The 12,897-nt window shown below is 48.2% G+C and overlaps 1 protein-coding gene across 3 annotated transcripts in view; it reads right to left on the bottom strand.

Annotated features, from left to right (window-relative positions):
• Positions 1–870: 870 nt before the first annotated feature.
• The window catches only part of LOC149335276 (uncharacterized), a 91,447-nt gene continuing 79,420 nt past the window's right edge, over positions 871–12,897 (bottom strand). The window contains exons 6-8 of one of the 3 annotated variants that reach the window (XM_089551941.1): positions 8,303–8,360; positions 6,307–6,345; positions 871–3,285 (exon numbers count right to left, since the gene is read on the bottom strand). In XM_089551941.1, coding sequence (XP_089408067.1) covers positions 2,510–3,285; positions 6,307–6,345; positions 8,303–8,360 — 873 coding nt within the window. In that variant the 3' untranslated portion in view covers positions 871–2,509. The remainder of the gene's footprint in view (positions 3,286–6,306; positions 6,346–8,302; positions 8,361–12,897) is intronic. The other 2 variants (XM_089551943.1, XM_089551942.1) reach the window with 2 other exon arrangements.

The raw sequence follows: 12,897 nt of genomic DNA on the forward strand, positions 1-12,897 counted from the left end.
AACTTCATGAAAGCAGCAAGAGTATGAATACTCTCCAAATATACACTGTAGAATACTACATAATAATTGCACTTGAGCATAAGGGAATCCTTCGCAGAAAAAGTAATATCCATATTTACAAAAATAACTAAACACAACACCGCTCAAACACCTCAAAATAACACTATTTGTCAAAATATCCATGTGTGGACACAAAACTACAGGCAAGCAATAAATAAAACACCTAAAGGCCAAACCAGTGAGAAGATGAAATAATGTAACCGTGTTAAGCCAACGTAAGCAGCGTATGGTAAGCAACTTGGCAAGGCAACGTAGAAGGACATATACTAATTTCACGTGCCAGTAGATGGTAATTCAGGCGGTACGAACTGCTAAGGTTGATTATTGTTCGCATTGTCTGTTTAGTTTCGCTGGTTCAATTTTCTCCAGTTTTACCATTATATTGAACAGCCGGTATTTATGCTCACAACATAATCCAGAATCCACTATTCCATAATATTGTTGAAGGTGCTATATTTTTATCAAACAGCGGTAACTTATTTTAATAGTTTCCAACTTCCATATGGAACCCCAGAATAAATAGCTGTAGATGAAAATTGATACAAATGGAAACACTCTAAATACAATAATACATAATATAGTGAATAATAGTATTCAAGGATATAATGACAGTGTCTTGTTAAGAATACATAAGGAAAAACTGCGAAATAAAGCAAGTTACACAAATAGGCAAGATATGCAAAGGGAGGGCAAAGTTTACAGGCACGCAAGCCACATAGCTAATTATCCCAAAACAATGAAGTAACAAAGGAAGCAAACTCATTAAAGATAACAAAAGTAGCACTAACAGTAAGAGAAGCTGTTGTTCGTCTCTTGCGGGCGTCTGCCTTTACGCGACACAGTAGAGTCCCTTATTATTGCTTTAAAACATACGCCCTCATGCTCATCCTGAAGAAAAGCTGACAACCACGCTACGAGCAAGGCATCACTCGCGTTTACGATAATGCGTTGAGCGCCCACACTACTTTCTTCGAAAAGTCGAACATCATATGTCGGCTTCTTGACAACACCTGGGGACATTGTCAATATCCCGGTGAATGACTTCATTTCGTGCAGGCTTCTCTCTCTGCTTTTCTTATTCCCTCCATATTCTTACGCCTCTCATACCTCCCTCTAGTACCACTGCATTTCAGGCGCCAGCTATTAACTCGACATTCAAGGGGCAGCCAGCCCTTCCTGAGCAAATAACAAACAATACAAGTGTCATTAACATTAAAATCACCATCAACACCACAATCTCTACAACCACCATTGCCCTAGCCACTTAAGTTGCAGTTCCGCGTGAGTATTGGAGTGTAACAACCGAATTCACTGCCATACCGTGAAACTAGGCTATAGCGTTCTCGAATGCAAGTAGTTCGTTGACCGGTGTCAGCCAGTAGTGTGAACTGAACTATTTCTTACGGGGTAACACATTTTTCGGTGCCGCGTAGCCCTAACATGGTGGAGACGAACACATTACAAAAATAAACATCCTGTGGGGATCGGTTCTAAGTCACGCACACCTGGCTTACTTTGCACCGTCAGCAATAGGAACCACTCGAATGAAAGGGAGTTTCGTCGTCACTACTCCGAGGCTTGCACACATTAAGGACAGCTAGAGAGCCGCAGCAAATGGATTATAAGCAAACGCTTGAGTTTTATATTGATTGGCATAGGCTGCACAAATAGTCGACCATGTTTTGGTAAGTATTCACTTCTGCTCTCGTTCTTTCCACACTAATGCTATCACCTCCCTAACATGATGGAGTGCAGCCGTGTATTTTCCGTCTACAAAAACCGCTATTGTCGTTCAGTGAAATCGGGCGTCAGATGGCCCCACTTTTTCACGGTACAGGTTTTTTTGTTTTTTCACATGAAAGAGTCAATCAGTTCTCAGCGCACGAAAAGCACCGACAGAAAGGCGTCATCTATACCAGGTCAACCTTTAAACACTTGTAATTTCTGTTCCTATAGGCTTTTACAGAACAATCCACTTCAGCAGAATGCTTAGTGCTTTGTTTCGTTGCATACCCAACAATCCCGGACAAGAGCACTTTTGAGCGGGAAACTTTTTATGAACGCATTTTTTTTTTCATATCATGTAAGGTTTTTCTATAACATTCAATACATCCGCATACCTCCCTACGGTAGTCTTAAATTTTTTTTCTATTTACATTTTTGCTATCATCAAAGCGATCATCAATGGTTTTCTATATGGCAGTCTCAACTGTTCAATGCGATCGATGGAAACACTTTAAAGTAAGTTTTTGCTACATATCACAAACATGGACCATTACCTTCAATATTTCCTTAACAGTATCTTACAATTTTACAATTTTCAAAATTTTGGTCCAAGAATGTTGGATATGTTTTGTAGAAGTGTGCTTCAGTCGAAAGATGTTTTGCAGGAAGTTTAACGCTGTGTTCCTGCCGCCTTCTGTCCGTGTCTTTTCTGCGCAGGTTCGTGCTATGGCTGACCCACTTGGCCGGTCCTTGCTACACTGTGACATGGCGTTACCACGTGACCCTTGCCCAACAGTGGCACCTGGGCGCTAGCACCATCGGGTGGGGAGGAGTCTTGTTCCTTGTAACTCTTTGCACGCTTCTTAGGCGTTTCTCCACTTCCTTTCTCTCCAAAGGATCGTTCTGTGCCGTGGCCCTTACGGAGCTTTGAGTAATTTGCTCTTTCCGTCGGGATGGAGACTAGTAGAGTTTGCCCACTCTGTGGCCCTCGTTGGCTGTGAATGCGACTAGTGCTGTCTGGAAATTCCTTGGTGAGATCCATGTGCTCAATTTCCTTAATGTCGCGGTATTCTGCATGTAGTACGCGGGGTGGGTGGCGACCGGAGGAGGCATCGGATGTTTGGCCATCAAGTCCCTGCCTTTCCTCACAATTCCCAGGGATGAGAAAAGATTCTTCCGGTTGGCTGTCTTTTCGGCTCTCAGTGTCATCACCTGAGCTGTCGACGTCGTCTCGATGGCAGTGCATCGACTGAGGATGGAATCTCACTGCAATGCCGCCATTCTCTGCAGGGTACATCTGGACAGCCCCGAAGGAATTGCGGTCTGAAGCGTCCGAGAAGTTAGACGTTGGTGGCGGTGACACTGGGCGTTCTGCTTCGCTTGCACCAGGGTTGCTTGGAGATACTTCCTTAGTATTTCTTGACTGCCACCGCTTCACGAAATAGGTCAAGCACACGGCAATGATGACGGCCGAGGCGATCATCACGGGTGCCATAGTGCCTGCACAAACGGAATTAAAAAGTGAAAAGATGGGTCTGGGTAAAAGTTGATGGGCTACCCGAAGTTCGTGTTTCGGGTTCAATTACAATGAGCTGTGACATTGAATTCCAATCCTTCCCACTTACTTTCCCTATTTAGTAGTTGGACGATGTGGATGATTTTCTATTAGAGCACAAGCTCTAAATGGGACCCCAGTCCAACGCTCACATCACAGAGTTTGTACATGCGAAGAAAACTTGTTACATTACAGTGGTTTACTGCTTTATGGGATTTAACGTTCCGAAACGACTCAGGCTGAGGGACGCCGTAGTGGAGGACTTCGGAATATCGCACAGCACACGGGACTCTCGCATTCCACCTCCATCAAAATACGACCCCCGGGACGGGGTCAAACCCGAGCCTTATGGGTCAGCAGCCGAACACTGTAAAAACAGCCATCGTAGAGGCTGTTCGTTGCATTTGATGAAAATATAGTGTACAGCCCTCTTCTGCTGCATACCGGAAACCCGGGGTCAGCCTGCCATTAATGGCAGCGAGCTAACTGCTGGATTTCGCACCCCGGCTATCTCAATAGTACAAGCCATGTGACCAGAACTTAAATTCTTTAACCAGTTTAACAATTTGGCAGTAGACGATCGCAGCGGGGAGTTACCGCAGCGCTGGTCTCAGGGCGCGAGCGTATGCTTAGTATGCGTAAGTTGCGTAGTTCGATTCGCAGTGCGACTAGGTGCCCATTGGTTTCTATTAGGTATACGACAAGCTAAACCTTTGGAGCACTGCGCAAGCATCGAGCAGCTCACGCATGTTAGCGTACGGCTCAAGTGGTAGAGGCAACGAGGATAAACTCCTGCACACAAGATCCCCCCCCCCCCCCCCGCGCGAGAGTCGTCTACAGTAGCTTTTCCGACTAGCATGACACAACCCCAGCGGCTGTTTGCCCCTTCACGTTCAGAATGAAAGAATGATAGAGGGCTGCACAGATTCAACGAGTGAATCTAAACTGTCGATGATATCTGCTTCAATTTCCCCTGTCAGTCTTCCGGTATTCTGAATAGTTTGGTGTTTGCCATATGACTGCACTTAAATGAGCACCTTAGCAGCAGCTGCTGTCCTTAACGTAGAAGCAGCAGATTATCCTTAGTGCTAGTGATTGAGGCTGGCAGAATTCTTTCCTCCTGGGCCCAAAGAAGCAATTCTTATTTTGCCGCCGAGAATACAGGAACACCTCAGTATGAAGCCCAGTTATAATGGTAAAATAGAGAAAAAGACAATCCAGTGAGCAGTGGAAGCTCAAAGAGGATAAGAACTTGCTATGTGTACAGTTCGTCAGAAGTGTTCATGGACCTCGCCAGTGCTGGCCGAGCTACATCTCTGCGTTGCCTAAGCATAAGCTTACAAACTAAGCTTTGTCTGTCGCTTTCTAGTCCTAGAGATATCGTTGCTGTCTGTTGCTCCGCGAGGTAATTTTTCTGCATGCAGTTATCAGGTACTGTCGTAAACAGCTATTCTCAGAGGGCGTCCTGCTCAGTTTATATCCCCGTACAATTGTCAGGTTGTTTTCGAAATTCCTATTAGCTTAATTTACCTGTGAGCTTATAGGCGCCGTATAAAATTGTGAATTCTGGAGTCTGAGGTCCCTAAGCGACACTTATTCTATCAGGGATGTTGTAGTGAACGTCAAAGCCACTGAACCACAGAGGTTGGTTTCTGACCCCGTTCTATCTCGCGGAGAGGGAAAGATATTGAGAAAAAAAAAAGGAGAGGTGAAATATCGCAAAGGACAAAAGTCACCCTAGTCTGGGGACAAAAAAAAAGGGAGCAATAATGCATGAAAAAACTTGTGTCTTTTTTGTTTTTGCTTAGGTGTTTTCCATAAAAGAAAGCTATGCTAACCTTCGTCTTCCCCAATTACGCGCACTAGCCAAAGAAAACAAACCAAACAGCGCGAGAGTGGATACGGGGAACATCAATCCGAATAACACGACATGGCGACTACTTCAACCTACTGCACGAACTTAGGGGTTAGTCCTTGAAGACAAAAAAAAGCTTTTTCAAGTCGGTCCAGCTCGCTGTGTCTTTTCCTTGCCCTCTCACCATTCCTCATTCCGCGATGAAACTTTGCTTCTCATAGATAGTCTTCCAGGCATCTGTGGCATAGCATGGGTTGCTAGCTGCAGAATTTTATCAGGCATCTGACCGCTGCTGAAATATCACAGCCTTGGAGACGTACTGATGGTTGCACTAGATTACAAGGTACCCCACGAGAACACGCGAAGGTGAATCAGGCTGCATGATCTATAAAGTTAGCGTCCAGCGTAAGCAGACGTCAGTGAATAGTTAAAGCCACGGTGCAGCCCATGCACGCGTCTAGGTAGAAGGTACTGTTCTCTGGGTGTGGCAGTAGCCTCATCATCATCAGCTTGACTCATCATCATCAGCCCATTGCAGGGCAAAGGCCTCTCCTATGTCTCTCTAATTCACCCTGCCCTTTGCCAGTTGCGTCCACCGTATCCCCGCAAACTTCTTAATCTCATCCGCCCACCTAACTTTCTGCCGCCCCCTTGCTACGCTTGCCTTCTCTTGGAATCCACTCCGTTACCCTTAAGGACCAGCGGTTATCTTGCCTTCGCATTACATGCCCTGCCCAAGCCCATTTCTTCCTCTTGATTTTTACTACGATGTCATTCATCCGCGTTTGTTCCCTCACCCACTCCGCCCGCTTCCGATCTCTTAACGTTACACCTATCATTTTTCTTTCCATAGCTCGCGGCGTTGTCCTTAACTGAAGCTGAACCCTTTTCGTTAGCATCCACGTTACCGGCGCTAAGTGCGGCAGTCTCCAGTTCACAGAAATCGTCTGTATTCGGTGAACGCTCGTAGCGTTGTCTCACCAGCTGCATCATTGCAACAACCTGCCGTTACTCTTTTTTTCGATCACCAACTTTTTTTCTTTTTTTTTCGAGTGCGATGCTGGTCATAGGTGCGAAGCGCGACATGCACATGTTTCCTTCAGCAACTCACCTGGAGATAAACCTGCACTTGGTGAGACGGGGCTGGGTGCTGAAAAATTAGAAGGAGCAATTCAGTAACCTGCTAGATATATTGCAAGATTGTCATCGCTGCCGCTGTTACTCTACTTGCCATGACAGCGGCTGCTGTGAACAGGTAAGCACATCGTGAAATGCTCTGGCATGGCAATCAAACACCCGGGTACAAGGCGGGCAAGAAGCGTTATCGAGGCTGTTGTGAGTATTAACACTGATACTGCACTCTTACGAAAACAAAATAGCCGCATTCCAATCCATGCGTCTCCAAATGCATTTGAGCATCAGTGTTTGTGTTCTTGATATCAAGGGAAGTGAAACACGTTTTCTCTTCTCTTTAGTACTTCCTGTGTAATTTATCAGTGGACAGAGTAGCAAAACGCTTGCTGACCCAAAATCAGGCATGGGTGACAAGCAGTTGGTGTGGACGAGAGAAAATGTGCAGACAAAACGAGCATAGCGAAGAAAAGCCAATCGACGTAGAGACCACGGGCCTGTCACTACGCTTTTTATGCACACAGCAACAATATAGGAGGCGCCGGCAGAGCTCGCCATACTAACCCTGACCAAAAAAGAACTCAGAAACACACTTCGCTAGCTTTTAGAACCACGCTACATCGGTCTGCTAATCAACATACAATCATTTACTTTGTACATGGTCTTTCTCTCCAGTATAACGACGCTAGAAGCAATGCGTAGGCAGTAGGGAACGCCTATAGCCCTGTAAAGGCACCAATTTTTGAGAAAAAGCTTTCGAACCAACCGCGCGGTGCGCGCAGTGGGTCTGGGACACCTCGCGTCGAAGCGTCCGCAAGGTCATGAGCATACCGCGCCGGGTAGCGGCATGCTTCAGAAAAAGAAACCTACGGACAGAAAAAAAAACTCTTTCTGTCCTTCTCACTGAGCAAACAAAGAACCTTGAGGTATTCTCACGTCTACAAAGAAACTGTGAAGTTGTTGAGTTAAAGAAAAATCTGCCAGAGAACACGTGGTATTTTATACCACCTACGAAACCAAAATAACATCCTCAATAACGATCAATAGGATCAGAGTCAACTTCGTGCTATACTATAGTGCGCATCCGTTAAGCTCAGCAGCAACGACAGCGAGGCCTTGGAGTTTGTGCTAGAGAAACAAAGATAAAACGCAAACAGCTACAGGATTCCGAGTTTCTCGCTCGAGAAGGAGAACCTCTCGAACAAAGACAACAAGCAAGTCATGATGGTGCTGCACGACTCTTACAGTGACGTTTAACAACGACGCGTCTGGCTTTTTATGACCCGTTTGAGGCAAATTTTGGCTCCTGAAATACCTAAGTCATGACTAGTAACTGCCTTGTCGGTGATTATATAATGTATATCACAATCATCCCCAGGAACGGGCGTATAACGCCTACCGCTGACTCTCGTAGCATCAGTGATGGCAGGGCGTAAATTTTGTCCCTGAAAACTTGCAGCATTAGTTTGTTTCGACAGCGTACACACGCTTGCGTGTCGCATATCTGGCGAGTGAACACTTTCAAAAAAAATTATTTTTTAAATTCTAAATCAAAACAAAATCTTTTTAGCAGCAAATCGTCAGCTGAGCCGCGCCGGACGTCACTTGCAACAGAAATTGTTGTAGTTAAGAAACTGATAACCAATTTTTACTAATTACTTTTTTAATTTTGCGCAGCCTGGCGTTTAGTTCGAAAAGGGAGTGCGAAGCAACAGACGACGATGCCATATGAAGTTAGGCAACAAAAAAAAAATTGGCTGTGGTTTAGCTCTGGTTAATTCTGGGGTGAAGCGAGAGCTCCGCCGAGCCGCCTACTTGTACAGCTGCAACACCTCTCCTCCTATATATGAAAATCTAAAAAAACATATGAAATCTAGAGCCATTCATTGTGCTAGGGCATTAAGCGAAAGCTTAATAGGCCTGAAGATTGAGCATCTGGTTGGTTACGGCGAATTGTAGAGACTTAAACCACTGACCCAATGTGGGAATAGCCTCCAACGTGATGTTCTTCATTTTCAGCTTTTCCAGGTAAGGCTGTAAGGAAAAGAAAGTTAGCCCAAAGCTATACAGACATTCTTAACTACTACAGAGGGATCAGACGAAAATACCCGCCCCCACACAAACAACTCAATAGAGAAGGCGCCGTAGCATGGCGACAGTTACAAACGGGAACATTCCCGTGCCTTAACGTCTTAAGTAAGATCTACCCCACAGAGTACAAGAGCGAGTGCCCGTGGTGTGGAGACAAACCAACCCTATACCATACCACATGGGCTTGCCAGAAAATAGACAAGCTATCCATCATTGAAAACTCGAGTGCGGAACAGGGAGAGGATGCTATCCAGCGACATCGTGAAAGTTCAACAAAGACCAGTAAGGCGTGCAGGCAGGGCAGCTACCCTCAGCGGAGCCCTGGACTAGGGGAACCGACCCTGATGATAAGATGGAAGAGTCCATCTGAAGCCGCAAAAAAAAAATATTGTAAGATAGAGCAAATAAACGTTTTCCACCACCACCACCATGGTCAATCTTTTCGAATACTGATGCGAATTACCCCTACACTATACCCACGCTAGTTTCATGATTTGCCGCTCACGCTGTTCTATGTCATCAATCAAAAATAAAAAAAAAAATCACCGGTAGAAGAGGCATAAAAATTTCGAGCTGTTTCCCATTTCTTTCCCGTAATGCGTACACAGGTGGGCCACGCAACAAAATCTCTCTTCAGATCGGAACAGCGTGCTGTCGTGCAAGTTGGCTTTGCATGATATAAACGAAGTGGGAGCAAAACTTAAACAAGGACCGAGAAGAAACACATACGACGACTGACAAGCGACATAATAGTCGTGTGTTGAGGCAGACTGCTTTCAACTACTGTTGTGTCCCCTTATCGCTTTTGTGTGTGTGCGCCCCCTCCTAACGACCACTCGCATTCCCCTCCTAACGACAGTTCACATCCTCCTCCTAACGACCACTCAATCCTCCTCCTAACGACCACTCAATCCTCCTCCTAACGACCGCTTGCCCCTCGTCGCACGCTGTCGCCGGATGCCCCCCCACGGTGCGCCCCCGCACCCTCCTCCTATTCTGGGAAGCCACTCCCTTCCGTGGACGCTTCTCCACTCCCTCCTTTCTTCGGGCGGCCAGTTCGGCTCCTGCCTCGGTCGACGCTGGTCGCACCCTCATCAGCTTTAAATAAACAAAGTCTTAAAGTACCGTGTGCGTCTTTCGCTGCATTCAACACAGCGACCGGACACGACAGTGGCGACGAGAAAGTGGATTCGACCCGCGCTACGCAACGCTATTGACAAGCCATGGCTACGCGAGGGTTTCCCAATCAGATACCAGAATTCAACGGCTCATCGTGGTCATCGTGGGTTGGACGCCTTCAGTTCTACTTTGAAGCTAACAACATCACAGACCCAGCCTTGAAGAGGGCCAACCTGCTGACGCTGTGCGGGGAGCAGACCTACGATACTGTCTGCGCCCTTATTCAGCCAAGCACACCAGCGGCAGTGTCTTACGACGACATCGTATCAGCACTGCAAAAGCACTACGACCCGAGGCCATCAGAGGTCTACAGCCGGGCTCGCTTCCAACGACGAGATCAACTGGGAGGAGAAACTGTGAGCGCCTACGTAGCCGCGCTCAAGAAGCTCGCTGCCGACTGCAATTTTGGAACGCTGTCGACAACAGCTACCGGGCAGGAGGGAGACGCAGCTTCTTCTGCTAACACCACCATGCTTCCCTTGGACGTGATGTTACGCGACAGATTTGTGTGCGGACTGAGTGACGAGTCACTGCAGCAGCGCCTGTTCGCTGAGAAGGACCTCACATTCAGCAAAGCTTACGACATCGCCGTTCGAGCGGAGAGCGCCGGTCACCAGCAGAGAGGGATTCGCCGGAACACCGAGCCGGTACACCAGACAAGCAACCAGGTGCGCAAGCCTTCTGTTGTTGTAAAATCGGTCAAAAAGGCACAACGCTGCTGGCGGTGTGACGACCAACACAACCCCCAGGGATGTCGATTCCAGTCAGCCACGTGTAATTTTTGCCACAAGCGAGGGCATATCGAAAGAGCATGCATTACGAAACGGAGACTTGCCAAGATAAAGTCACCTTCCCAGCCTAATCACAGCGTCAACGCCTCAGAGAATACGCCGCTATCTGATCTCCATGGAACAACATCAGCAACACCATCTGTGTTGTACGACCTGAACACCATGAATCTCGGCACGCGACCGAAGATTTTTACAGAAGTAAGCGTACATCACCAGCTGATTAAGTTCGAGGTGGACTCCGGCGCAGCCTGTACTCTGATCAGTGAGGACACGTTCCGAACTTCATGGCCATCTGACGCACCAGCCCTGCAACAAGACGACACGCACCTGCGAACGTGGTCAGGACAGAATCTGCCACTATTGGGCTCTGCCAACGTGCAGGTTAACTACAACGGCCAGACCCATACGCTACCTCTGCTTGTTGTGAAGGGCACAGGATCAAGCCTTCTAGGGAGAAACTGGTTTTCTCCACTAGGCGTGATGATATGCGGCAAACATCAAAACGCCGATGCGCTAAGCCGTCTGCCACTAGACGCAACTGTTGACGAACCATTTCCACCAGGAGACGTTCTGATGTTCGAAGCACTGCCAGAACCTCCGCTTACAGCAGGCACAGTTGCAGCATCTACGCAGAAGTGCGCAGCTCTCCGGCTAGTTTACACAGCTGTTCAACAAGGCAACGTGCATAAACTCAAAGGGGACAACTTCGACGCTTACCGCAGGCGAGCTACAGAGTTGAGCACCCATCGCGGCTGCATCATATTTGGGTCCCGAGTTGTGATGCCGAGAGAACTACGCGCACAAGCTATGTCTCTCATCCACGCCGGACATCGGGGCATCGTTGCAATGAAAAAGTGTGCCAGAAGCTACATGTGGTGGCCTGGCATTGACAACGACATCGAAACAGTGGTGCGAGAATGCAAGCCTTGCCAGAGCAGCCGGAGCGCCCCGCCGAAAGCTCCTGTCCCAGAATGGGAAAAGCCAGACACACCATGGCACACACTGCACATTGATTTTGCAGGACCAATTGAGGGCTGCACTTTCCTTGTGGTCGTAGATGCCTACACAAAGTGGCTTGAGATAAGGCAAATGGGACAGACGACTTCGGCAGCAGTCATTGACAACCTCCGATCACTATTTGCAACGTTCGGCCTGCCGCGCAAGGTAGTGTCGGACAACGGAACACCGTTTGTGTCTGCGGAGATCCTCATGTTTTATCGCGACAACGGGATCTCATCAGTTACATCGGCCCCCTACCACCCAGCGACAAACGGACAAGCCGAGCGCTACGCAGCCGAGCTAAAACGCGCCCTTGAAAGAGATCAGACAGGCTCGCTGCAGCGCCGCCTTGCGCGCTTTCTCTTCAAGCAGCACACGACGGTTCAGAGCACAACAGGCGAGACCCCCTCGAAAATGATGTTCGAGCGTGAAATGCGAACCCAGCTCACAGCCATCCTCCCCGAGCCAAAGGCAGAGACGTTCCGGGAAGAAAAAGCAATTCCGCGCTGCGGCACGCTTAATGAGGGGCAGCGCGTCCTCGCCCGACAGTTTCTGAAAAAGCCACGCTGGGAGGAAGCTACAATTGTCAGACGCATAGGCCTGCGCTCTTGGCTCGTCAACATACATGGCACAGTAGCACGCCGACATCTCAACCAGCTGCGTAGATTTACGACGCCGTCTGAGAGCTGTCCGCCAGCGGAGAGAACACGTGCACCATTTTCCCACATAGCCTGGCACCTCTTCCCGGAAGAAGAGACTTCGCCCAGGACAGACCTAGGAGACACAGCGAACAACAGCCAGCCTACAAGTGTTTCTCCCCCGAGCGCACAAAGCCAGCGCGCCTCCACGCGTGAGCGCCGACCCCCTGCACGATACCAGGCAACTTTCTAAGGGGGAAGGAAGTGTTGTGTCCCCTTATCGCTTTTGTGTGTGTGCGCCCCCTCCTAACGACCACTCGCATTCCCCTCCTAACGACAGTTCGCATCCTCCTCCTAACGACCACTCAATCCTCCTCCTAACGACCACTCAATCCTCCTCCTAACGACCGCTTGCCCCTCGTCGCACGCTGTCGCCGTATGCCCCCCCACGGTGCGCCCCCGCACCCTCCTCCTATTCTGGGAAGCCACTCCCTTCCGTGGACGCTTCTCCACTCCCTCCTTTCTTCGGGCGGCCAGTTCGGCTCCTGCCTCGGTCGACGCTGGTCGCACCCTCATCAGCTTTAAATAAACAAAGTCTTAAAGTACCGTGTGCGTCTTTCGCTGCATTCAACACAGCGACCGGACACGACAACTACGTAATTCGCCGAGCATAATTTCTGCTGTTTCTCTTAAAAGCTGCTGCCGACAGAGTAACAATGATATCAAACCCGATGCATTTAGATGGTAGAAAAGCAATGAAAATGGCGGTCACTGGCCATAAAGGCTTGTGGAATGATTGTTACCAGGACTGTAATTATGTTCAGCTTTCCGTGCGACCACATCTGTGGCCGACATGGCCCACGAATGTGCACA

Source organism: Amblyomma mixtum, chromosome 7 (genome assembly GCF_055824585.1).
Source record: "Amblyomma mixtum isolate Tamu chromosome 7, ASM5582458v1, whole genome shotgun sequence".
NCBI classification, from domain to species: domain Eukaryota; kingdom Metazoa; phylum Arthropoda; class Arachnida; order Ixodida; family Ixodidae; genus Amblyomma; species Amblyomma mixtum.